We start from the raw sequence: 24,008 nt of genomic DNA, 5'->3' as shown, positions 1-24,008 counted from the left end.
ACTATCTCGACTAGAAGTCTTGGTTGTCCGATAAATCACTGACTAAATATGATTAGTCGTTCCATTATTGTGGGGACCACTGGTTTACAACAAGTCTTGAGCAACTTTTGGACCATCGGTTAGTACAAAAACTTGCCAGAGGGTGCGTTTAGATACATAATATTTCTGATCGCTTATTTGGGAGCAAAAACTTAGCAGGTGCATGCAAATAGATCACCCAGATGATATATGGGCAAAAAAATTTTGCCATGTGATTTAAGTTTTATGTGTACATTTAGGTTTTATGTGTATAAAACCTGTGATTTAGCACTAATGCAAATACCCCCTAATTTATTTGCTTGTTATAGTTTGGACTCTATTAAGTTGACGTAGAGAACTCCTGTTTGTTTGGACTTAATTACTTTGATGGATAGAAGTGTCCGCAGAGAGGCTGAAAGAGTTTTGGCATTAGCTAATGTTGAAAGACGCGCGTCGCACGCCGCCGAGCAATCTTTCGCCTAGCGATGGGACCTAGCGGCGAGAAAAGCTAGGGGCGGCGGTTGACGCTTGCCGATATCACCAATGGTCAGGAGGTCAGGGCGACTTGGAGCAGGGGCCGGCTTCCTTGATGGCTACGCCCGACTGATCCTCGTAATCATTAGCATGCATTAGGTCCCTAGCTTAGCTTCCGGTCGAAGAGCGAGTGAGGGCAGTGCTCCTCCTCCCCTCCCTAGTAGTAGTAGTACTACCATGGCAATGACATGGAGCGAGCGCCTCTCAGTCTCAACCTCTCTCTCAGATGTGGAGTCCATGTGAGCGATCGAGCGACTTCTCCCCTCCCTAGTAGGAGTACTACTACCATGGCAATGACATGGAGCGAGCGCCTCTCAGTCTCAGCCTCTCTCTCAGATGTGGAGTCCCTGTGAGCGATCGAGCGACTTCTCCCCTCTCTAGTAGGAGAGCGAGCGCCTCTTAGTCTCAGCCTCTCTCTTAGGTGTGGAGTCCCCGTGAGGATTGAGCGGTTTGGAGTGGTCAGGGGTGGGCCGGTTGCTGGCCTGCTTTGTGTTTGTGGGACAGAGGGAAATTTAAAGCTGGGAGTACTGGGAGAGCACATGCAATGCGGTGGTGGATCCGATCCGAGGGCAAACCAAGCTCACCGCCGGCCGCCGGCATTGGACGTTCCCCCTCGGAGAGATGAAATGGCCTGCGGTAGGCTAGTTTCTTGGTCCTGCAGTTTTTTTCCGGCCTGGCTTGGGGGCCTGCACGGACAACACAGGAGCTGCCTGAGGTAGGTAGCCACGGGTCAGCGACGGTCAGTTGGTCCCACATGTATGCAGCACCGCGGTATGATGCTTGCCTTTATTTCGTTCGTCTCTCTTGGCCATGACCTGCGTATGCATGTGGTGCCCCCGTCCTTGCCAAAATCGGCAAGGGCCTCCGTCCCTAGCTCTAGCAACAAGGAAAGTTATGCCTCCAACTGACCTGACCTGACAAAGATGTTGCTTCCTTGTTGCATGCAGGGTACCCCAAGTAACCTTGTGCCACTACTATACCAAGCTATAGCCTTTGGGAGAGAAAAATACTAGGATATCCATCTTTAAGCTCTAAAAGGCTAAATCTGTTAATAGCCCACTGTATTCTACTATAACTGCTAAATTAAGAGTTATTTAGTCAACTAAACTATATAATTGGTCTTTACTTATTTTTATTTATTGTCGGTGTCTCTAACTTGACACCGGCTTCCGAGAAATGATACCAAAGTAGTGTGATACCACTCTTCCGAGGACCCTATACCCACACTATACAAGAAGATCTTCACGTAGACACAAGTATGAAAGACCGACTCTATTTGGGATTCAAATCTTTATTCATCATAACTAAGTATAACACAAATCTCTTACACTCTTTATATGGCTACCCTACTATAACATTACTACTTTACATGATGATATTGCCATCTTCTACTTAAGACCTCTTAAGCCGGTCCCAGTGCAAGTTTCATAGAGTTTTCATGCACATTAAATGAGGTGCCACATATGAAAAAATGATGACATGACAAGAAATTTATGAAGAGAGAGATGAAATGGGTTTCATCTAGATGAAACTTGGGTTATACTGTTTCCAAGACTATGAAACTAGCATTGGGGGCTAGAGAATTTCATCTCATCTGATTTCACCCAATCACGCTCATAGTAATTGAATGCAATGGCTCGCCTATGAAATCGTGAAATGAAACTATGCATTGGGAGGCCCTGTTTCATCCATAGTTTCAAAAGCATTTTGATGATATGTCACTCTTGGTAATCGTGTATTGAAATTTTGCACTGGAATTAGCCTTATGCCATAGTATAGCTAGAGGGGGCGCACCCCTATTTATAGACTTCATGGCTCATGGTTTTGCCATGTGTCCATCTTCTACACACTTCCTACAAAATGTCTAACTTTAAAATTTTTGTCATGCTTGTCTAACCATATAAATATCTACTTTCTAGAGTATTTCACATTTTACTATGAAGTACGGCAACCATAGTTCATCATACTCTCTAATTTTCTAGAAGCTTCTCACAAGTATGCATTGTTATTTCAACAATATTGAATTCCATCATTTACAAAACTTAGTATTTCATCACTGATGTAGTGAGGGAATGAAGCTCTAGACGTACTTCAGTGCATGATCTAATAAACTTTGTGACATGTATCTGTTTGATTTCTTGTTCTAAACATATAAATTCTAAACCTAATTACTCAATTTGCAAAACTGCTAAATGAGATTAGCGAGAGCTATATCCCACTATAGACTTTTCTTAGCCTCTGGAAAATTAACCGCTAAACATTTTAGCCCGCTATTTTGAACATCGCCCAAATCTCCTCTCCTCCTCGGTTCCACACAACACACAGAGGGCAAGGGCCTCTCAATCATACTATCTTATTTATACAATAGCACTGAATGAAAGAAGCTACTACATGCGGCGAGAATTAGTGGAGATGTACTTGCCACAGTCAACAAATTGTTTAGATGCTTAGAACTTATAATTACCATGGTAAAAAAATTGTTTGTACCATTCATTTTTATGATAATCTAATGATCTGCCTAAAAATACATGATAAGTACACTTGATATATGATGAATAGCTAAATCCAAAATTAAAATAATATAAAGATATCATTATCTCCATTTTTTTTAAGATACAACACCGTTAACTTTATAGAAAACAGTGGAAGAGGTGACAAATGATAATTATGAACAAGACTATTATTGTAATGATAATTATGAACAAGCTAGCTGCCCCGCGCATCTTCCTAGGTTTTTTTTTTTTTGAAAGGGGACACCTTCCTAGTTTATGAAATTGGGAAACAAGATCCGCCTCCGTTCAGCAGCCAAGCGAAGTGACGAGGCATGCACACTTGCTGCGACCTGCAAACGTGTCTCTCCTATGCCCACCCTGTGTGACAGAGCGTGCGCTCTATCACTGTGACTAGGGATACAAGTGGTTACCCACTGATTTTTTTGAGTACGTCATTTTAGTTCATTTTCTCTCCCTAACTAATTACATATCATGTCATTCTAGTTTATTTTATCAAATTTTGGATCGACCCAATGACCCAAAAATGGTGGGACTTGCACCCCTAACTGTGCCTGCCGATTAATTTATCACAGGGGTGTTTGGTTTCTAGTCATATTTTACCACATTTAACTTTAGACAAATTTGACTAATATAGTAGGTATTTAATTGGTAACCAAGTTTAGAAGAAAAAAATCAAGCTCCACATGTCTGAGAAACTAGAAGTATAGCAAAATTTCCTTTACGTAAGAAAAAGTGTGGCAGCCAAATTCTTTCCCACACTTGTCTAACCTTAAGTGTGGCAAAGTATTAGTAACTAAATATACCCATCTCTCCCTTATTTTCATGATTAATTTCTGGATGAAGATCCGGTGCGCTCACGAGTTCTCCCATTTGGAGACCTGCCTGCCGATTTGGGCTCTTAATTCCACGAACCCTTTCCTCAAAATTTTCACTGTCGCATTTCTGCATTTGTAATTTCTCTTGACTAGAGATGGCAAAAAAGGTGAACCTACAGGAAGCAAGGACACCGAGGGCTGGAACGCGCTCCACCTCTCGCCGCGCGTCCAGCTCGGGGGGCACCTGGCGCTCTGCACGCTGCACGTTTCAGGATGGCAGCGGAGCGGGTTCGCCGCAGATATCTGTCGATTTTGTGTTTGCGGGTTTCGGATTCTAAATTTTACCCGTGGAGCTTCATCGAACCTCCCAAACAATCAGCTTAATAGAAACCCACCTAAACAACCCTAGCTCCATAACCTGAAAATCCTCTCACCTGCAGTCCCACTCCCTCTCCCTCTTGGCTTCTCCCTGACCCCTCAGCCCCTCCCAACCCTGGCTTGGTCCCTCCGTCACCAATCCCAGCGTCCGGCATCACGCTCGTGCAGTCGTACTCGGCGTCTCGGGCCTCGGCCGGTCGCGCAGGCGCGGAGGCACCCTGGTCGCCCGTCCCGGCCCCGCGCCCAATGAGGCAGCGACCGCACGGTATGGCGGAGGGTCGAAGGCCACCCGCACCCCGCATGCCGAAGGGAGGCTGCGCCGCCGCGGCCGCACCCACGATGCCGGAGGCCCGACCTCTTGTCTGCGGTCCGCCCTCACCCCACAGCTGCACCCCCACCTAAAGCGAATTCGGGTTTTAGATTATCCGCTGGCTTTCAGGTATCCACGGGTTTTGATTTGGGGCATAGATTCTGACCCGAATCGAAGTTCGAGACGGATTCGGATTTTAGTTTTGAGTGTGCAGACACTCCACCCGAACCGAATCCGACTAGCTGGGACTCTTCGCCCGTTGTACTTGTAGGGGCTCTCCACGCCGCTTGCACGATGCAGCGGAGCGTGGTGACAACTCACGGTCGATGTCCATGCGCGCCCTTCCCCTTCTTTTTCCCCACTCCACTCTCTCTCTCTCAAGACTTCCATTCCAAAATTGTCCGCTCCTTCCTCCGTGCCTCCCTCCACCTCGACGATGCCAAAACCATAGAGGGAACCCCACCCCACCTCTCCCCCTGTCCTGTTCCTCGGGGCGCGGCACCAGCCATGGCGGAGCCGGCGCTCCTCGACCCCTCCCCGTTCGACCTCCGCCATTACCCAGCGCACCTCTTCGACCCGGACCTCCCCTCGCCGGCGGCGACCTCCCGCTCGGCGGATTCGCCGGCGACGACGGGCTCGACTTCGACCTGCCGGCCGATTTCTCCGTCGACGACTTCCTCCTCCGCTCCCCCGACCGCGGCGGTGCAGGCGACGACTCCGGCGAGGGCTCCGCGGCCGGATCCGGCCCCGCCGCGTCCACCTCCGCCTCCCCGGTCCCCTCCGCCGCCAATTCCGCCGTGGCCAGCGCCGGCGACCGCGAGGTGAAGCACGAGGACTCGGACGAGGGAAGGAGCGGCGCCGCCCCGAACTGGAGCCTCAAGCGGAAGCAGGCGAGCGCTGGAGCGAGCTCGGACGGGGCCAAGTGCCGCCGATCCGGCGACGGCGAGCTTTCCCCGTCCCCGCGCCGCTGGATCCGCGCTCCGGCGCCGCCGCAGGCTCCTCCGGCGCCGCCAATGCCGGATCCGCCTCCCTGGATGCGGCGGGGAGGCGCGGCGCGGCGGCTCCGGCGGCGGGGAGGTGGCGGGGCGGGCCAGCGGCGGCGGAGCTCCCCAGGTTTTAGTTTTTTTTGTCGCAAAATTTTTTTGCAAATTTTTTCTACTGCAAAATTTTTTTCTCTTGAAGGTTCCCTGTTTCCTTTTTTTTCAAAAAATTTTCTGCTCTCCAATTTTTTTTCTTTGATTTTCCATCTTAAATTTTTTTCTCAAATTTTTCTCTCTAAAATTTTTCTCGTCAAAATTTTTTGTCTTTTTTTTCTCCAAATTTTTTTCTTGAAAAAATTTCTTGAAATCAGAAAATGACAAAAAACTTACTAAAAAGGGAAAAAAAACTAACGGTCGGAAAATCGACCTCACGGAGCTCCTCCCTACGGTCGACCGTATAATAGCCACACCCATAGGCGCGATGCTGAATATGCGGTTGACCGAGATGCTGAATATGCAGTTGACCGTGAGTTTCACAACTCACGGTCGATGTCCACGCGCGCCCTTCCTCTTCTTTTTTCCCCACTCCACTCTCTCTCGTGACTTCCATTCCAAAATTGTCCGCTCCTTCCTCCCGTGCCTCCCTCCACCTCGATGATGCCAAAACCATAGAGGGAACCCCACCCCCACCTCTCCCCCCGTCCTGTTCCTCGGGGCGCGGCACCAGCCATGGCGGAGCCGGCGCTCCTCGACCCCTCCCCGTTCGACCTCCGCCATTACCCAGCGCACCACTTCGACCCGGACCTCCCCCTTGCCGGTGGCGACCTCCCGCTCGGCGGATTCGCCGGCGACGACGGGCTCGACTTTGACCTGCCGGCTGATTTCTCCGTCAACGACTTCCTCCTCCGCTCCCCCGACCGCGGCGACGCAGGCGACGACTCCGGCGAGGGCTCCACGGCCGGATCCGGCCCCGCCGCGTCCACCTCCGCCTCCCCGGTCCCCTCCACCGCCAATTCCGCCGTGGCCAGCGCCGGCGACCGCGAGGTGAAGCACGAGGACTCGGACGAGGGAAGGAGCGGCGCCGCCCCGAACTGGAGCCTCAAGCGGAAGCAGGCGAGCGCTGGAGCGAGCTCGGACGGGGCCAAGTGCCGCCGATCCGGTGACGGCAAGCTTTCCCCGTCCCCGCGCCGCTGGATCCGCGCTCCGGCGCCGCCGCGGGCTCCTCCGGCGCCGCCAATGCCGGATCCGCCTCCCTGGATGCGGCGGGGAGGCGCGGCGCGGCGGCTCCGGCGGCGAGGAGGTGGCGGGGCGGGCCAGCGGCGGCGGAGCTCCCCAGGTTTTAGTTTTTTTTTGTCGCAAAATTTTTTTGCAATTTTTTTCTACTGCAAAATTTTTTTCTCTTGAAGGTTCCTGTTTCCTAATTTTTTTCAAAAAAATTTCTGCTCTCCAATTTTTTTTCTTTGATTTTCCATCTTAAATTTTTTTCTCAATTTTTTCTCTCTAAAATTTTTCTCGTCAAAATTTTCTGTCTTTTTTTTCTCAAAATTTTTTCTTGAAAAAATTTCTTGAAATCAGAAAATGACAAAAAACTTACTAAAAAAGAAAAAAAACTAACGGTCGGAAAATCGACCGCACGGAGCTCCTCCGTACGGTTGACCGTAAAATAGCCGCACCCCTAATAGGTGGTTGAGTAAAAATTAGGGTTTAGAAAGAGAATGTTGAGTTTTATATGGGATGATGGGAAGTTAGTAGGCTTGGTACTGTGCCGTCATCGGTCAAGCCCTTAGTCGGGCCGTGCCTATGCTGGCACTACAGGCCGAGGTGATGGCCCAGGCACGGCATGCTCTATCGTGCTGTGCCGGCCCGAGCACTATGGCAATTGTGACGGGCCATGCTTTTCTGAGGCCTTCTCTTGGGCAGACTCCCCGTGGTGGGTCCGATAACCGGCGGCCGGCGGCGCGGCGCTCCGGGGCTGGGTGGCGGCGTCCGGCGGTGCGGCACTCGTGAACGGCCTGACGAATCCTCGACTGTGCTTCGCCGACGAGCACACCTCCAATTGCCGCCATCCCGTCTGGGATCTGCTGGGCGCCCTATGGGCACACTGGTAGGGCTGCAAAGGTTGTTAAATTGATTCTTAGTGTGTATGTTTTCCTTGTTGAAGGTGTCATGGGCATCGTTTTCCTTGTTGAAGGTGCTACCGTGCTTGTTGAAGGTGTTACAGTGCGAACCTCAACCTACGGGACAGATTCAAGTGAAAACCATAGAACCAACGCAATTGTTCGGGCGGCGGCGGCGGCATCTTGATGATGTTGCTCTCCTCTTGAGGCGTCTTCATGGAGTCCTTAACGGCGACACCTTGGTCAGCTTGGAGCAATGGCGCGACTGATATTTTTGAGTGGTAGAGATCGACTCAGTGCAGTTTCTAGATCACAGGTGGTCGAAAGGTGATCATTAACGATCCTTAAACGAAGAGTTTCTAAGAAGACACTTGATGTGAGAATTTTGTTGCTGCATGAGGATCAAAGCAAGGTTAAAGGAAAGACGTAGAAGAAGTTCAAAGCTTATAATCTTTAATGTTTTCTTTCTTATTTATCCCTTTCTTGTGTTTTGTATTCCTCGTTTGGTGAGGTTTGGAGTCTAAGGACTCGTGTAAACTTCTAGTTTTGTGACTAGATGTGTTCCTTTGTGATCCTAGCCATTCACTTGTGAATGTTCAAAATTCAGGGTTTTTCCTTAATTAAAAAATAAGAAAGCTATCTAGTGACAAAAGCAATCGTCTGAGGACCGTTGGCCACTGACAAGCAACAATTATATAAGTGCTAGCGCTCACGTTGACGTCTAATTAACTTTTTTTTTCAACCTCACTCCACCATTTCTTCCAAGTTTACACCATTATTGTTCCACTTTACATCAACGCATCTTTGCTCGCCTATATGTCTGATGGTGAAATGGTGCAAAACCAGCCAACAATGCCTCGGATTGGTCAAAGGAGAAGCAATGGTGCGACCTTAAGCGAAAAGAGAGAGCAAACAATGCTTTGCTAATACAAATCTCTGCACGGTTGAAAAAGAATAATTGCACAGTACCGATTATTTTTTGTAAACAAAAGTTTGCAATTTATGGTTTCCTATCTTGAAGACGGATTCTTTAGGTCCTGTTTAGTTTCTGAAAAAGTTTGCACAGTATCCGTCACATCGAATCTTTGGACACATGCATGGAGCGTTAAATGTAGTTGAAAAAATAACTAATTATACAGTCTAACTGATTAGTATGAGATGAATCTTTTAAATCTAATTAGTTTATAATTGAATATTATTTGTCATGTAACAACGAAATGTGTTATATTACCAAAATCCAAACTTGTTCCCAACTAAACACACCCTAATACGTACCCCTAGCTACTACCCATAGAAGACGTGTAATAATTATATTATAATCATTAATCAGAAAATAATAGTAGTAGTTTTTTTTTCTTTTTTACGAGGCAATAGGAGGTTCTTATCCGGGGCAAAAGCGGAAAAAGAATTGAAAGACGCGGTTCGGCGGTTAGGGGCCGGGGGCATATGCGTCAAATCCAGGGGCCTCTTCCGCTGCGCGCATGGTGCTCCGCGAAAGCCGAGCGGCCGGACAAGTGAAGCGCGGCGCGATCGACCGTCGCGTCCCGTCCGCATCCATTCCATTTCCCACACGAGCCCTAGGCGCGCGCGCGCGACCCCCCACGACGGGATCGGAGGAGATGGAGGAGAGAGACGCGGTGGGCGGGGTGGCGGTGCAGCTCATCGACGGCGAGGGCGAGTTCGCGGCCGAGGGGGCGGAGCGGTTCATGGCGGCCGCGGGCGTCGCCGGATGCGGGCTCTCCTACGCCGTCGTCTCCATCATGGGGCCACAGAGCAGCGGTACGCACCGCCTCCCATTCCCATCGTCCGCGCTCGGCGATCGATCGATCGGTTGGTTGGTCCGCCGATCCCGAGCTCGATCGGCGGGCGGGCTCGTGCGCGCGCGCTGGCCACCTGTTCGACGAAATGTTGGTGATCATGCGGGTACGAGTGGGCTTGGCGCGCGTTAGGCATCACTTGCGCGCGATGGTGTCGTGTGAATCAGTGGTGCTCTATTGTCTGTTGTTCCTAACCAACGGGCGATTGAGTTGATCTCTGGTCAAACCGTGCAATTAAGAACTCTGCCTCGTCTGTACTCTGCTTTTACAAGTCATTAATTTCTCCCAAGTGCTATACCGATACTAATCCGGTAGTGGAAAATGAGTTAATGCATCCTCAAGGACGTAGGTAAACTAGCTGATGTTTCGTCCATTTGAAACCTAGCTTAAACCTGTACGCATTTGTGGACATCGCCGATCGCTTTGCTCTATTGTGCTGGTACCACTACTCTAATGCATAGTGTAGTTTTCTGTATTGTTACTTCAGTAAGCTATAGTGGAACTTTAGAGTCGTCTCTTATTCTGGGTCATCGACGTGGGGTGACTTCAGATAGAGCCATTGTTAGTTTCCTAACTGTGGGTGACTTGAAAAATTAATTGGACACATGCTTGAACTTCAAAGTACTGTGCGTCTGTGCCAGGGCATGACGCTGCTGGTTGAAGCTGTCAATTCGCTGTCATGAATATGTTATTTATCTCAAAAAAAACATAGGGCAGTGTTTTCCCCATGTATCTAACTCCACACTCTGAGCTGTTATGTTTCAACTTAGACAGCATGAAAACCTTTATTTGTCTTTTTTTATATCAAACTGAAATGTTGTTCTCAATACAGTTTTTTGGATGAGACTGAGAGCCTTACCTTTAGCAGATGTCTGGGCTCTCTGCTCCTTCACACAAAAAGGATCCTATATGCCTTTAGTACCTATTAGAGCAAGTAATGTATCTGTGTTTAGTGGTAAGGATATGTTTATTTATTTTGAGCAGGAAAGAGCACCTTGTTGAACCAACTATTTGGAACCAACTTTAGGGAGATGGATGCATTCAGGGGAAGGTATAAACTGTTGCATTCTCCCTCACATGATTTGCACATCATATATTTATGTTATTTATTCACGAATGAATAATTTCATTTGTTTTTGAAAGCTAAAATGAATAACTTCATAACTAGTGGTCTTCCTTTGGTAGGCATTTTGCATACCCATTATTATCAACTTCCCTTATCATGAAAACACGTCTCTAAATTGTATCTGCTATTTTTAATTTATGTTGAATAGAAAAACTATTGTTCTATTTTTGTTATTAGGAGCCAGACTACTAAAGGCATCTGGATAGCACGCTGTGTTGGTGTTGAGCCTTGTACTGTTGTGTTGGATCTGGAGGGTACTGATGGAAGAGAGAGAGGAGAGGTAAGACTGCATAGGTCAATCAATTACCATGTTCAGTATCATTTAGCAAAACATTCAAGTAGTAGTGTGTGCAACAGTAGAATGCTGTTGGTTGTTAAGTTGGTTTTGCATAGCAATTAATGTTAAATAATTTTTTTGTTCTTTGATCCTTTTAGTGCCCAGCCTAGAAATCTTGGAATTAGTTTAAACCATGCTGGTTTAAGAAATGATCTGTACTTTGATGCTAATATAGTATATTTTACTTTGTATTTTTTTTCTAATGTACATAACAGTCATCAGATGGTCCTAATTGCAAAGATTTCTTTTTTATTTGAGGGAAACTGTGGAAAGATTCTATATTACAAGATTCAGGCTCAGTCAGCATTAATACTTTCTTTCCTCCTGTCGTGATGTATCATGACATGGCATTGCCACTTGGAACTTTTTGTATTAAAGTAAGAAATGTAAAGAGAATGATGCTCTTTACTACTGTTTTAAAAGGGTGCCCTTACATGAGTGCTGAGTTCAAGTTGAGAATGGCGTGCGGGAGAGGCTTTTATGCATGTTTCCTTTTAGGAGGTTATTTGCTAAACTTTATTTTCTCATATGTCTCCTTTTGTCTCATCTAGGATGACACTGCATTTGAAAAGCAAAGTGCGTTATTTGCTCTTGCAATTTCAGATATAGTTCTAATTAACATGTGAGTCGCCCTAACAACATTATTCTTGACTTCCCCTTATGGACATATTCATTGCAGCTTTAGTTCTCGCACTTACTACTGACTTTCTGTTATCACTATGTGTTGTCCATAGGTGGTGCCATGATATTGGCCGCGAGCAAGCTGCCAATAAACCACTTCTAAAGACAGTATTTCAGGTACGAAGGTTTAACATCTTTGTTCTTTCAGGGCTCCCCTTATACACACAGAGTCATGATTACCTGATGTATTTGTAACATTTGGACATCTGAGTTTGTAGGTCATGATGCGTTTGTTCAGTCCGCGGAAGACAACACTACTATTTGTTATACGTGATAAAACCAGGGTTTGCCTCTCCTTTGTTATCTTGTGTTCTTGAATGAATCCATCCAAAAAAAATTCAGAAATTTATTCAGAGTATAATCTTTGTTCCATTCACTTCAGAGAATCTCAGACACATCATTGTTTTCATGTAGACTCCACTTGAACATCTAGAGCCAGTTCTAAGGGAGGATATTCAAAAGGTGCTGGCATCCTTTCTTTTCCTTTCATTTTTGTTTACTAGTTAGTTGGGTTCCTTTAGTTCTAATATTGTCACAGATTTGATCAGATATGGAACTCAGTTCCGAAGCCAGAGGCACACAAAGACACCCCTATTGGTGAATTTTTCAACGTAAGTTATATAATTTAGTTGTACAATATTGAAAAAGAAAATCATGATTTTACTAGAACACCCATTTGTCAATATGAAGGTGGAAGTTACTGCACTGTCAAGTTTTGAAGAAAAAGAGGAACAGTTTAGAGAGCAGGTACGTCAAAGATAAGTTGAAACTCGTACTGAGTTATGTATGGAAAGTACAGAAGCATGTTTCTAAGCAATTACTTTCAAGAACCTTACTTTTACCTTGACCAGGTTCAACAACTTAGGCAGAGATTTTCAAATTCAATTGCACCAGGAGGTCTTGCAGGTGATAGAAGAGGAGTAGTTCCTGCTTCAGGTTTTTTGTTTAGTTCACAACAGATTTGGAAAGTTATCCTAGAGAACAAGGATCTTGATCTTCCTGCTCACAAGGTACCTCTCTTTCCTGCCATGCACTAAGACCCATGCTAGATTACTATAACCGATTCACTTTGAAGGGGTCCTCCGAAAATATTTTTGCACCAGTCATAGAATTTTCTGGCAAACAGATGGAACAGCACTGGCAGCGTATCCCCACCTATATAATGCCAACATTATTGATGCAATTCTTCTCATAATTGTTTAATTATTTCAAGAAAAAAAGAGACGTTAATTATAATATCAATAATTATCATGAGTGCGATACAAAATCAATAACTCACATGAAATTTCTCAATTTTGACCAGTTAAAATAGTTATCTACGAATAAAATCTGATCATTTCTGCCTAAATAATATTAAATTTTATTTAAATAAAATACGCAAACCTGTTTATCGATGATTTACTTCAATTTTCTTTACCACACAAGGTAATGGTTGCTACAGTTCGGTGTGATGAAATTGCAAACGAGAAGTTTGGCTGCATAACCTCTGACACAGTAAGATCTTGCCACTTAAAGATCATGCGACTTTTGTACTGGTTTTGGGTTTCACTAATGTATTTTTATCATTTCAGGAATGGCTAGATTTGGAGAGTGCTGTCCAATCTGGTCCAGTACCTGGTTTTGGGAAAAAACTTGGCTATATTGTGGACGTTCACTTGCAAGAGTAAGCCCAACCTGATGGTTTGTTCAACATGATTCCCATTTCTTGCAACTTTACAGTCTATCATGCATACGCCTGTTGTATTTTTCTTTTCATCTGCTGGATAATTCAATTTTGTAAACTTTCAATTCTCCTGCTCAAATATATTTAACAAAAAGAGAAAGCATGCACTGGGTACCATATTAGTACTACTTTGTCTATATGTTCTCTTAAATTCGCATTTTGAAATACTGACATGTTTATTTGCTCAACTGAAGTACTTGCATTGAAGCCAGAAGTTGGTTAATTTACTGTTCTGTTTTTGGTGCCGCCCTACAGAATCCAATATTTAGCTATGAAAGGAAACTTCTGTTCATGAATAAAACTGAATGGTGTGTGAATCATATTTTTTAGGTATGATAAAGAAGCTGTCTATTTTGATGAAGCCGTTAGGAAAGGAAAACGACAACATTTGGAGTCCAGAATAGTGAATGTAAGGCCTTCCTGTACATTTAATATTTTTCTTCTCACTCAAGATTAGTATATCTTCTGCTTTTCTTAAAAAACAAATATTAGTAAATATCATGTTTTGCAGCTCCTGTGATCCTTTCAGAAGTAATCTAGTATTAGAGAGCACATACTGAAAATCTTTCTCACGCATAAGTACCATTTGGTTTGTGTAATTTATTTCTTAGTGTCATTTACTCCCTCTAATTTGATCCAAAATTCGTTGCAGCTTGTCCAACCTGCATTCCAGAAAATGTTGACTCATCTGCGCATGAAGGCTCTAGAAAAATTTAAAACTGGTCTTATTTCATCTTTGGAGAGTGGAAAAAGTTTTGCTGCCTCGGTTCGAGACAACACAGAATGCTCTCTCAAAGAATTTGAACAAGGCTGTGCAGGTAAACTTGATACACTCGTGGTAATTTATGTTCAATAAATAGTAAGTTTACCCTTTATAAAAACACTCAAAATGGTAATATATTCCAAAAGCATTGTGTCTATATGACAACTGAAGGATGTAGCGGCCATTAAAACTTTAACCAAAGTAGCCTAATGTCCTTAAAAAAAGAAATTTTCTATATTCGATGTGCATCATATTCTTCTGTTTCTTTTGGCTCACCAATCCTTTTAATTGGTACTACAACCCACCTTGTATGAAATTGATGCATCAAACTGACAAGCACTTGTATTCTAGATGCTGTAATCAAGCAGGCAAACTGGGACTGCACCAAAATACTAGAGAAAGTTCGGCGTGATATTGAAGATCATGCACTTTCAGTTCGTGAAAGCAAGCTATCAGAATTGACAGCCCAAGCTAAGGTTAAGTAGGGCAAGCTGAGCGAGAGTTTAATTTACTAGCTTATCAATACATATTTTCTTCTGGATTTATTTGCATATCTAAAATTATTTGGTTACTGAGTTATTTGTACTTGCAGGAGAAATTAAGAAAAGCACTTGCTGAACCTGTGGAGTCTCTTTTCGATGCCGCAGACCAAACAACCTGGGCATCAATAAGAAACGTTTACAAACGCGAGACAGAAGCCATCCTACCAGAGTTTCTGAAAACTCTCTGTGGGTTTGAAATGGAATATGCACCAGCAGAAGCAATGGTATCAAAATTAAGGGATTATGCACGGAGTATTGTGGAAAGTAAAGCTAAAGATGAAGCCAGTAAAGTAATGATCCATATGAAGGAGAGGTTAACAAAATTCTCTGTTCTTCATATCAATCGCTTTCTAAAACTTTGTGAGGAAAAAAACTTGACACTGTTTCCTGTTGTTGCCAGGTTCACAACAGTTTTTAGCCATGACAAGGATTCCATTCCAAGGGTCTGGACAGGAAAGGAAGATGTCCGTGCAATAGCAAAGGATGCTCGATCTGCGGTATGAAAACCATACACTTCCAACATGAAAATAAATCGTCAGCTCTTATATTTTTGTTTTCTATTTGTAAGTACTTACGCTTACTTTGCAGGCTCTCAAACTATTGTCTGTAATGGTGGGCATTCGTTGGGATGATGAACCGGATAGCATAGAAAGCATCCTCACTTCAACACTTCTGGAAGGCTCTGTTGTATCAAAGATTGCAAGTGCTGCTTCTGCTGATCCACTTGCTTCTACTACTTGGGAAGAGGTAATTTTGTGTTGGTCTGATCTTCCATCAGCAAACAGTGGAAGTGTTTCTGTGTACATAACACAACTTTATGAACTTTGGAAATAGATTCCCCCAAAGCAGACAATTATTACTCCTTCTCAGTGCAAGTCACTGTGGAAGCAGTTTAAAGCAGAAACTGAGTTCACCATTACACAAGCAGTATCCACCCAGGTGCATATAACAGAGCTTTGATTTTATTGTACATGTGTACTTTTCCCTTGCAGCGAAAATATTCTCTACTTCTATTTTTTTTATATTTGTCTATGCCTTTTGTCTTTCACTCCAGCAAGCTCACAGGCGCGGTAATAGCAGACTGCCTCCTCCTTGGGCAATTGTTGCCATGGCTGTTCTTGGTTTCAATGAGATCATGACGCTTCTAAGGTACTTGGTAGCACTATGCTCTGTGGTTCTTTACATTCTGAACAACCACATGACACTGCTATTCTTATTGTCTGCAGGAATCCTATTTATCTTTTCTTGCTATTTGTGGGTTACTTGATAGTTAAAGCACTGGCGGTGCAGCTAGATGTCAACAGAGAATTCCAAAATGGGGTGGTATGATCTGAACACTTAATATAATGTTGAGATTTAACCATTGCAGTTTATTGTCAATGCAGTTGTTAAATTCTGAAATAATTTGCACCGGAGCTCAAGAACTTCTCAGTATTATACATCTTGCATCATAATGGCGGCATCAAATGGTGCCATTACATGCTAAAAGACCCGAAACCTTGTCTCCCTCTTAAACTACTTCCAAACAAAAAACAATACTACTGTTTGCATCTGGTCACTCCCTCATGCCATGCCAGATGCTCCTTCTCTAACCAGCAAATGTTAGATTTTGTGACCTGTTGGGAGGCTGGTCCTCTTTTGATTGTAGGAAATCAAACACACCAGGAAGACTGGACTCTGTAGTAACTGCCTTGCGATACCTTCGATACTGACATGCCTGACAAACTTTACCGCCGTTGCTTCATTCTTAATGAAACACGAATGTTATGCTAGTCCTTCAGCTGCCACAGTTCTGTCCATCCTGACAAGTTGAGCTGATGTTATCGTGTGCAGGTTCCTGGGATCATCTCTGTGTCGACAAAGCTCCTGCCGACGATACAGAACCTGGTGAACAAAGTGGCAGCCGAGCAGCAAGCGGAGCACCAGCACCCTCAGCCTCAGGCCGCCGAGCCCCCACAGCCGCAGATGCAGCCACCGCCGCTGCTCCTGAGCCCGAGAAGACCCATGAGCGAGCTGCGGAGGCTGCACATGCCGTCGAGCCCACGCAAGGTAGGCTCACCGTCGCCATCCTCATCGTCGTCCTCCACGGTGTCGTCTCCTAGGCACGTCGCCGAGGACCAGAAGCCAAGGCCGGTGGTAGCAGGGCACGAGAACGAGAACGAGTCCAACAGCGCTGACTCCATAGTGTAATCCATCAACCATGATGGGGTTTGATTGTGGTAGATATACTGTGAAATTAGAAGGTTATATGGGCCTTTTGCTGCCCCCCATTTCTATGCATATAGTCATGATCAATCATAGCAAACATCATTCTTCAGTAAGTTTCAGAGACAGGAGAGAAATAATGTAGCCGCTTTCCCCTTGCAATTCCTTTTGCAAGGAGGGATGACCTGTATGTAGATGGACAGTTACTACCTGACACCATTCCTAAGCATGTATAATAGAAGCATAGAGAGCCTACTCAAATGTTTTCAATGTACTACTTGGTAGGAAGTAAAAAAGACCTTATGATAGTTGTCAGTAAATTTTTTTTACTTCTAGGCCCTCGAGAGGGGGAAAAAACAGTTATTATCACTAGGAACGGCACTTCGAAACACTCGACGCGATGCAGAGGACAGGGAGCCAGGGAGGGCACTGTTCTCTACATGGCGTTGCCTCTGCGACGCCTGCAAGGGGCCAAGACATGCCCCGTGCTCCCAGCCTCCCGAGACCCGTTGTTTTCTCCCCGTCTAGCACGGGGGATAAGCCACCACAATGTCTCGCGTACGAGAGACGGGGCACATGGAGAGATTCGGCCGGCGTGTACAACCCCAACGTGTCCCCCCTGCGCCCTGCCGCAGCCTCCTCACATGGCCGCTGCCGTCTCGTATGGTTGTGGCTAGCTGTGCCCGACTGCGAGAGATCACACACAATAAGGCTTTTAAATAAAAAACCAGCTGCACGCCTAGGGTACACCATACACAAGGCTAGGTACATGTTATGTGAAAATTGTCGTGTAGGATTGGTCAGAAATCCAGAGCGACATGGACCTCTCTTACAGTTGGAATTAGTTTATTCAGAGGAGGCTGGGATCAGGCCAGGCCATCAGGGGATCCCAGCATAGGATTCTTCAGCCTTTGTTCAAGATGGAGACCCAACCGACCTACTGCCAACTGGATCTCCAGCCCTCCAATTTAGTGCTACATGATTGCCGAGTTACACATGATTTGGTTACAACAAGGTTCAGGATCTTTGCCAGGTCCTGGGGTCAGCATGCGGTTCTGCAACTACTACTGACTGCTGAGCTTACCTACAATGCGAGCTGGGAACTGGCTAGAGGGTGGGGACTTAAGTTAGGGCAACACTGAGCTGGTGTTGCCTTCCAGCAGCTAAGCTTGGATCCTAACATAGCTTAAACTACCTGAGCTACATTGCGCATTACAAAACTGGCAACTATATGTTCATACCGAAGGAAAGAGGCTATGACGTCGTCTCCTTGAAGCTCTTGGTGAGCCAGATGGCGGTCTCCCTGGGGGACGCCTTCTCGGGGCCGAACGGCTTCAGCAGGATGCCCAGCTCCTCGTACCGCTCCTGCTGCAGCAGCTGAGCGCTGAACTCCAGCAGCCCCTCCAGGGCCTCCGCGCGCTGCTGGTACGACGAGGTGTCGAACCGCTGCAGCCTCGAGTCGTTGGATCCTCTGCTTGACGCGGCAGTAGCGTTGCGGCCGGACGAGTCGCTCCCGTTGTCCCCATCACCGGTGTGCAGCACCTGGACCGTGTACTTGTCCTTGGTGATCGACCGGTTGATAGAGGGAGGCGTGGAGCCCAAGCCGTGACCGGGAGCTGGAGAGAGCTTGTTGATGGGGGCCAAGGGGTCCTCTGATGAAGCCAGAGGGAATTCTGCGATCCTGTCGATTCGAGGTGCATTGACGGACACATCTGGGGAGTTTAGCCGGTCCAGGATGCTTATGGTGCGGCTGCTAGGCGTTCCATATGTTGGCAGCGGGAGGGATGCTCTTCGAGCTGTACGGGCGCTTTTGTTTAGAGGTGTTCTTGAGGACAGCTGTACAGGGGGAAATAATGTTCAATGAGTACCAGATATACGCTCATTTCAACATACATACGAATAAAACAGGTAGCAGGGTCATGAAAATGCAAAATCATGCTGAAGCCAAACACTAGCATAATTTATAATAGGTAAAACAAATGCATAATGATGATTGATGAACCTGTGATACATATCTAAGTATGAGGACCACCAAAGTTCAACTAAAAGATAAGATTGTTAAGATTGAGATCAATGCAGTACAAACTACAAACATCAGAACATGTGCATCTTGTAACCGAGACTCAATGCAGATTTTAAACAAATAAAGAGCACATGTTTGTCAGCATTAAGAAAGGCACAAAGAACATTGAACAAGCATTATTTGTGAAAGTACCTCATTGTGGTTTGTTCTGGTATAAGATGTTTTTGGAGGATCTAATCGATTCCTAGTTGTCAATGTCTTGGCTGGAGTACTCTTGGGAGTCCTTAGAATGCCTGATGTCTTTGTTATGATGGCTTTACTGGTAACCTCATCATCAACTTGACTGCTGTCTATGGAGAACTCCTTGACACTCTGAGTAGTTGTATATTCTTTGATGCTCCGAGTAGAGCTAACAGAATTCCGCTCAGGAGATGGTTTGCAGAATGTTACAGTCCTCTCATTTCCCAACGAGTTTCTTCTTGCCACCCTCCTTCGCACAGAATCAGTTATATCGCTAGGAAATGTCATCTTCTTAACTTTGTCTGTCAGAGATTGGTAGATTGGAGACATGTTGCGAGAAGGACTAGATTTCAACTGGACTTGAAGCACATAAGGCTGAAGATGAGGATGCTTTAGGAGTTCTGCAGCCTGTATTGGCAAGTTACACAAAATCCTTCTATTAGGGTAAACACATTCACATCAGCATAGATAATATATCCGTAAAATGAAAAAAGAAGGCACTAAAGAATTACACTTGGTCTGTGCTCTGGACTTTTCCGTAGCATGCTCTTGATAAGTCCCCTACTGCATGAAGTAAAATTTTTCAGAAACATGCTCCCTTTAGGTAAGACAATGGACACATAAATAAAATAGAATATAATTCAATGACAAACTTACAAGGCACCAGAATATCTTGTGGGCAATGGTGATACTATTGACTTTGTGATCTTGTTAATCAGAGCTTGCATGTCCTGTCAAGAAAGTATGAAATGAGATCATAAATTTCAGAATTGCATGATTATCAGGACAGAAATAGTAATCCAATTATTTGAACTCACAAATATTTAACTGACAAGGTTTCATCATATAAGCAATGCAGCGGGTGTATATCAATATGTTTGTAAGAACTCCTAATTTACCAGTGTAAATGACATACACATCCGAAACAGGGCAGATAATCATCTAGCCTCATAAGCATATGGAGTGTTCATTAATAAATGTTCAAGAAAACACTAGGCGCTAGCCTATTGACTAGCACCTAGGAAGGTTAAACGTAGGTTAAATGTAGATTAAATGTAGGTTAAACATCGATGTTAGGCCTCCGTTTAGCATTTAATCTCGATTTAACGTTTTTTAACCTATTAAAAAGTATGAAGCTTTTAGCTTAACCATATAAACTAATTATATAGATATCTCTCAAAAAAAATGAGCCAAGGACTTACAAAAGCTTTAAATGCAGGCCTGAGAGCAGTCATTTCATATATGCAACATCCTGCAAAAAATCAATTTGAACATTAAATCGCAAGTTTGCTATCTAGATGTAGAAACATGATTTGTGACACTGAAGTGATACACACCTAGGGACCATATATCGGATTTGGTACCATATGGTATATCAGCAAGAAGTTCTGGGCACATATAACTTGGTGTTCCTACCACCTTTGTAGGAGCAACACAGTAGTAAGCAACACCATCAAATACATGGAAGAACACTAAAAAAGTTTCAAGTAAACTTACAGAAGAGGCAAGGTCATCAGAAGTCAATATTTTTGCAAGCCCGAAGTCGCCTGCATTTATATAGATTTAGAAGTGAATCATTGCCAACATTGCTAAACTCACACATAAAGTATTGTACTTTTCATGAGATTAAGTCACTTACCAAGGCGTATGCTTTGATCTCTGGCAATAAATATATTGGAGCACTGAAAAAAATTGAGAAGTTTGAGTTCGTGTTACTCGCCCACCTTAGAAAATCATAAAAAAAAGGTATCATTACATAATGTGAATTAAGCACTGCTACTGACCTTCACATCACGATGAAGAATGTGATTTGCATGCAAATAATCAAGAGCCATGAGAAGCTGCACAAGCCACTTGCAGATTTTCTGGAAAATGATCAGGCAGTTGAGGGTCAATTTTCTGGTTGCAGCAGAACCACCACAAAATATCAAAAATAAAAGCAAGGTCAAGAATTGCACCTCCTCAGAAAAATGGTTACCATTGGCTCTTTTGATAGCATCAGCCCTGGACCAATAAAGATTGTGTTAGCTTTGTGAACAAACTATTTGAAAAGATATTTAACCTCCCAAGGCATACGTACATGTCTCCTCCCTCACAGTAACCTATAACAATGCAAACGTAGCAACCCTGAAATGAAGAAAAAATGAATGAGATGCATCACAACAAAAGATTTTCACCAAACCTGCAATATGTTACCATTTAATAACTTTGTTTGGACCCTCTGCCTACCTTTTCCACCCATGAATCTTTGTACTCCACGATAAATGGATTCCTGACTGTCGCAATAAGCTGCATCTGCAAGAACATTTCCACACAACTCATATCAGATCAGTTCATGGCTTGCCAAAATAAACATGACATCATCATGATGAAGGCATGAACACGGTAATTTATCCAGCAACAAACAATTATTCTGTACCAAGGAGAATAGCATCAAAATTCAAGTGGTGAAAAAAAGGCATCCCATTCCTTGAAATCCTGCCTATAAACCAAATGATCAAGAGGTCGCATGGATTAAGTAGAATAATCTAACCTCCTGATGGGCAGACCTGCGAGTTCGGTCCGTTTGTCGCGCAAGTCGTATCTTCTTGAGCACATACCTGCAAGATACACTTTGCACAGTAAAATACTGAACAAAAACAGCTTAGCCATATATGAAAAAAAAGAGCAAGTCAGGCTCACTTCTTCTTCTCCAACTTGTGCCTCACCAACAGTGCAGAACCAAATGCTCCTTTTCCAATCTGCTCCAATACCTCATACTGATCCATCCTTTGGTAGTCTGCAGCTCACTCAAAGTAAGCTTATGTCCTACAGTCCTAGAGAAGAATAAACAGTTTGTTGAGAATTGGTGGAGGTGAACTAACAAATGCATTCAAGTACTCCCCATAAGTCCAATGTCAACACTGCCTAGCTCAAGATATACTCTAGAGGACATAAGCAACACCTTTCATTCAACCTTGATTCCAGTACAATTTCAGTTAAAACTATTCTGAGGGAGAATAAAATGGGAAAGGAGTGGGTTCGAAAACGTGAGGCCACATGAAAGAAAATGCAAGAAAGGACAAGTTGCCTGAAATTACGGACGCGAAAGCGCTCGGTGACAAAACTTGCCGACAACCCCAAAAACTGTTTCTGAAAATAAAAGGGGTAGAAAAAGAATGGGTTGTGAGCCGAAATGTCGGCCTCAGGAGCGCATCGTGATTGAAGGGAAGGGGAGAGAATCGGCCTCGGCACATACCAACTTAAATCGAAAGATGCTAACAATCGACTGATTGAATCCGAAATGCCAGCTCCAACAACGCATTAAAAATATTCAGGGAGAGTGAAATGTAATCTCCGAATCCAAGCAACCAAAAATCCAATCTTTTTTGGGGGGTCCAGGAGTAGAATCACCAACTCCAACAACACACTGGAACCGCTTGGGCAACATTGCACGGAAGTAAAGCAGATATCCAACTATTCCAACTGATCGAGGAGCAAAAAAAATTCAAAAGAAAAGCAAAGTCCTAGCCAAGCTCTGAAACCTGAACCGCGAGCTCCAGTCCACAAGCAAGAACTCACCTTAACCACCAAAGAGATCTTGAACCAGGCGCTCCCTGTTCCGAAACTCGGAGGGAGCAGGCTCCAGCGGCCGACGGTGTCACGCGCACAGATCTCGCCGCATTTGATCCTATACGGCGACGTCGGCGTCGGCGGGAAGCGCGTGGGGGAGATGAGAGGGATGAGGTTTTTGATGGGTTCAAACTCGCCGGGAGCTCCCTCTCCAATCCATTCCCGCCCTATATAGCCCAAAGGCAATGGGGGAGATTGGCGAAGAAGAGGATGGAGAAGCCTCCCGAGGAGAGAGAGAGAGAGAGAGAGAGAGAGAGAGAGAGAGAGAGAGAGAGAGAGAGAGAGAGAGAGAGAGAGAGAGAGGGCTAGAGAGGGAGGGAGAGGCGAGAGGCGATGCCGTGATGGCTCTGACTGAGGCCCTCTTTGGCAGGGAAGTGAGGCTGGCAGAGGGAGCAGTAGGCGAGCAGCAGGTGGGTCGTCGGGAGCTCGCGGGGTGCGTGGATGCGGCCGGTGGCGCGCGCGGTGGTGAGCGGGAGACCGGCGCGCGGAGGGGGCTGATGCTCAAGGCAGGGGCCGGAGGCGGAGCAGGAGCGGAGCCGCGGCGTCAAGAAGGGAGGAGGGAGTCGTGTGGGCCCTACATGGTGTGGTCAAATTGGTCCTTTTTTCCCTTTTTTTCTTTGTATTGGCATCTGCTTAATGTGAGAACAAAAAGGTCATTAGTGTGTGAATATACTAACGAGATATTGTGCTCTCTACAAGGAAGCATGATTGTATTGCTAATCATATGAGTATGTACTTCAGAGCAGCAGCCCTAGTATTAGATGCTACTGCTAGAGATGGCAAAGTGAAAGTTAGCCGACCAATCACTACTTGTTTGAAATATGAAAAGTTCATTAGCATCCTAACAGGATTTTTCTTACCACCTAGTGCGATTGTGATACTAGTAGCAAACATAAGTACAGTTAGGATCATTGTTGATACAGTTAGGATCATTGTTGGTTAAACATTTATTTTAAGTTTTAACCTTAATATAATATCTAAAAATACTACGCAGCTGGGCAACAGAGACCTTATGTTACCAAATTCATATAAAAAAGGACTTTCAATATATAACCCCCTCTCTTCAGACTCATACATGTTTATCAGAGACCATATCGATGTCTTAATTAATAAACTTGTATTAGAGATAAGAGGGATTATACACTAGTTAATCTTTTTTTGTAGAAAATAATAGAAAGCCCACTTTAAAAATGGAGCTTTAGCCAAAGGCTTCCTGCTAATTAATGACAGCATGTTGTCACTCTTATGTATATCTCTGTAGTTTGAAATCACCA

At 44.8% G+C, this 24,008-nt stretch overlaps 2 protein-coding genes across 3 annotated transcripts; one reads left to right on the top strand and one right to left on the bottom strand.

The window, feature by feature from the left end:
- Positions 1–9,109: 9,109 nt before the first annotated feature.
- LOC120700057 (protein ROOT HAIR DEFECTIVE 3 homolog 1-like) lies at positions 9,110–16,930 on the top strand. Its single transcript, XM_039984213.1, has 22 exons — positions 9,110–9,444; positions 10,467–10,533; positions 10,786–10,888; positions 11,497–11,567; positions 11,680–11,743; positions 11,845–11,910; positions 12,041–12,088; positions 12,175–12,237; positions 12,317–12,373; positions 12,478–12,636; positions 13,052–13,120; positions 13,198–13,289; positions 13,680–13,758; positions 14,002–14,167; positions 14,464–14,588; positions 14,705–14,967; positions 15,055–15,151; positions 15,243–15,401; positions 15,489–15,593; positions 15,709–15,803; positions 15,881–15,977; positions 16,488–16,930. The coding sequence occupies exons 1-22, from the start codon at positions 9,147–9,149 to the stop codon at positions 16,842–16,844; spliced, it is 2,700 nt and encodes an 899-aa protein (XP_039840147.1). The 5' UTR covers positions 9,110–9,146; the 3' UTR covers positions 16,845–16,930.
- A 134-nt stretch (positions 16,931–17,064) lies between these two features.
- LOC120700058 (serine/threonine-protein kinase Nek2) lies at positions 17,065–23,264 on the bottom strand. 2 transcript variants are annotated; one of them, XM_039984215.1, is made up of 16 exons: positions 22,684–23,264; positions 21,805–21,938; positions 21,656–21,722; positions 21,352–21,417; positions 21,203–21,249; positions 21,081–21,126; positions 20,907–20,987; positions 20,762–20,804; positions 20,620–20,669; positions 20,460–20,541; positions 20,325–20,374; positions 19,780–19,853; positions 19,635–19,686; positions 19,075–19,530; positions 18,101–18,695; positions 17,065–17,546 (listed from the first exon to the last, which is right to left on the bottom strand). In XM_039984215.1, the coding sequence occupies exons 2-15, from the start codon at positions 21,888–21,890 to the stop codon at positions 18,114–18,116; spliced, it is 1,782 nt and encodes a 593-aa protein (XP_039840149.1). In that variant the 5' UTR covers positions 21,891–21,938; positions 22,684–23,264; the 3' UTR covers positions 17,065–17,546; positions 18,101–18,113. The 2 variants fall into 2 exon arrangements, with proteins under 2 accessions (XP_039840149.1, XP_039840148.1); XM_039984214.1 differs by lacking the exon at positions 17,065–17,546 and having other exon boundaries at positions 17,632–18,695.
- Between the last annotated feature and the right edge of the window lie 744 nt (positions 23,265–24,008).

The sequence above is a fragment of the Panicum virgatum genome, chromosome 3K (assembly GCF_016808335.1).
Source record: "Panicum virgatum strain AP13 chromosome 3K, P.virgatum_v5, whole genome shotgun sequence".
NCBI lineage: Eukaryota > Viridiplantae > Streptophyta > Magnoliopsida > Poales > Poaceae > Panicum > Panicum virgatum.
The sequence above is the reverse complement of the archived record's forward strand: the minus strand, read 5'-3'. Positions and strand labels throughout refer to the sequence as shown.

Bases quoted from the DNA above. Each gene is read 5' to 3' on its own strand.
- LOC120700057 (XM_039984213.1), top strand. From the start codon at position 9,147: ATGGTGCTCCGCGAAAGCCGAGCGGCCGGACAAGTGAAGCGCGGCGCG. The intron at 9,445-10,466 runs GTACGCACCGCC...TATTTTGAGCAG, and splicing joins CATGGGGCCACAGAGCAGCG to GAAAGAGCACCTTGTTGAAC. The intron at 13,290-13,679 runs GTAAGCCCAACC...CATATTTTTTAG, and splicing joins GTGGACGTTCACTTGCAAGA to GTATGATAAAGAAGCTGTCT.
- LOC120700058 (XM_039984215.1), bottom strand. From the start codon at position 21,890: ATGGATCAGTATGAGGTATTGGAGCAGATTGGAAAAGGAGCATTTGGT. The intron at 20,805-20,906 runs GTCAGTAGCAGT...AATTTTTTTCAG, and splicing joins TTCTTCATCGTGATGTGAAG to TGCTCCAATATATTTATTGC. The intron at 18,696-19,074 runs GTACTTTCACAA...CCCCCTGTACAG, and splicing joins CCAGAACAAACCACAATGAG to CTGTCCTCAAGAACACCTCT.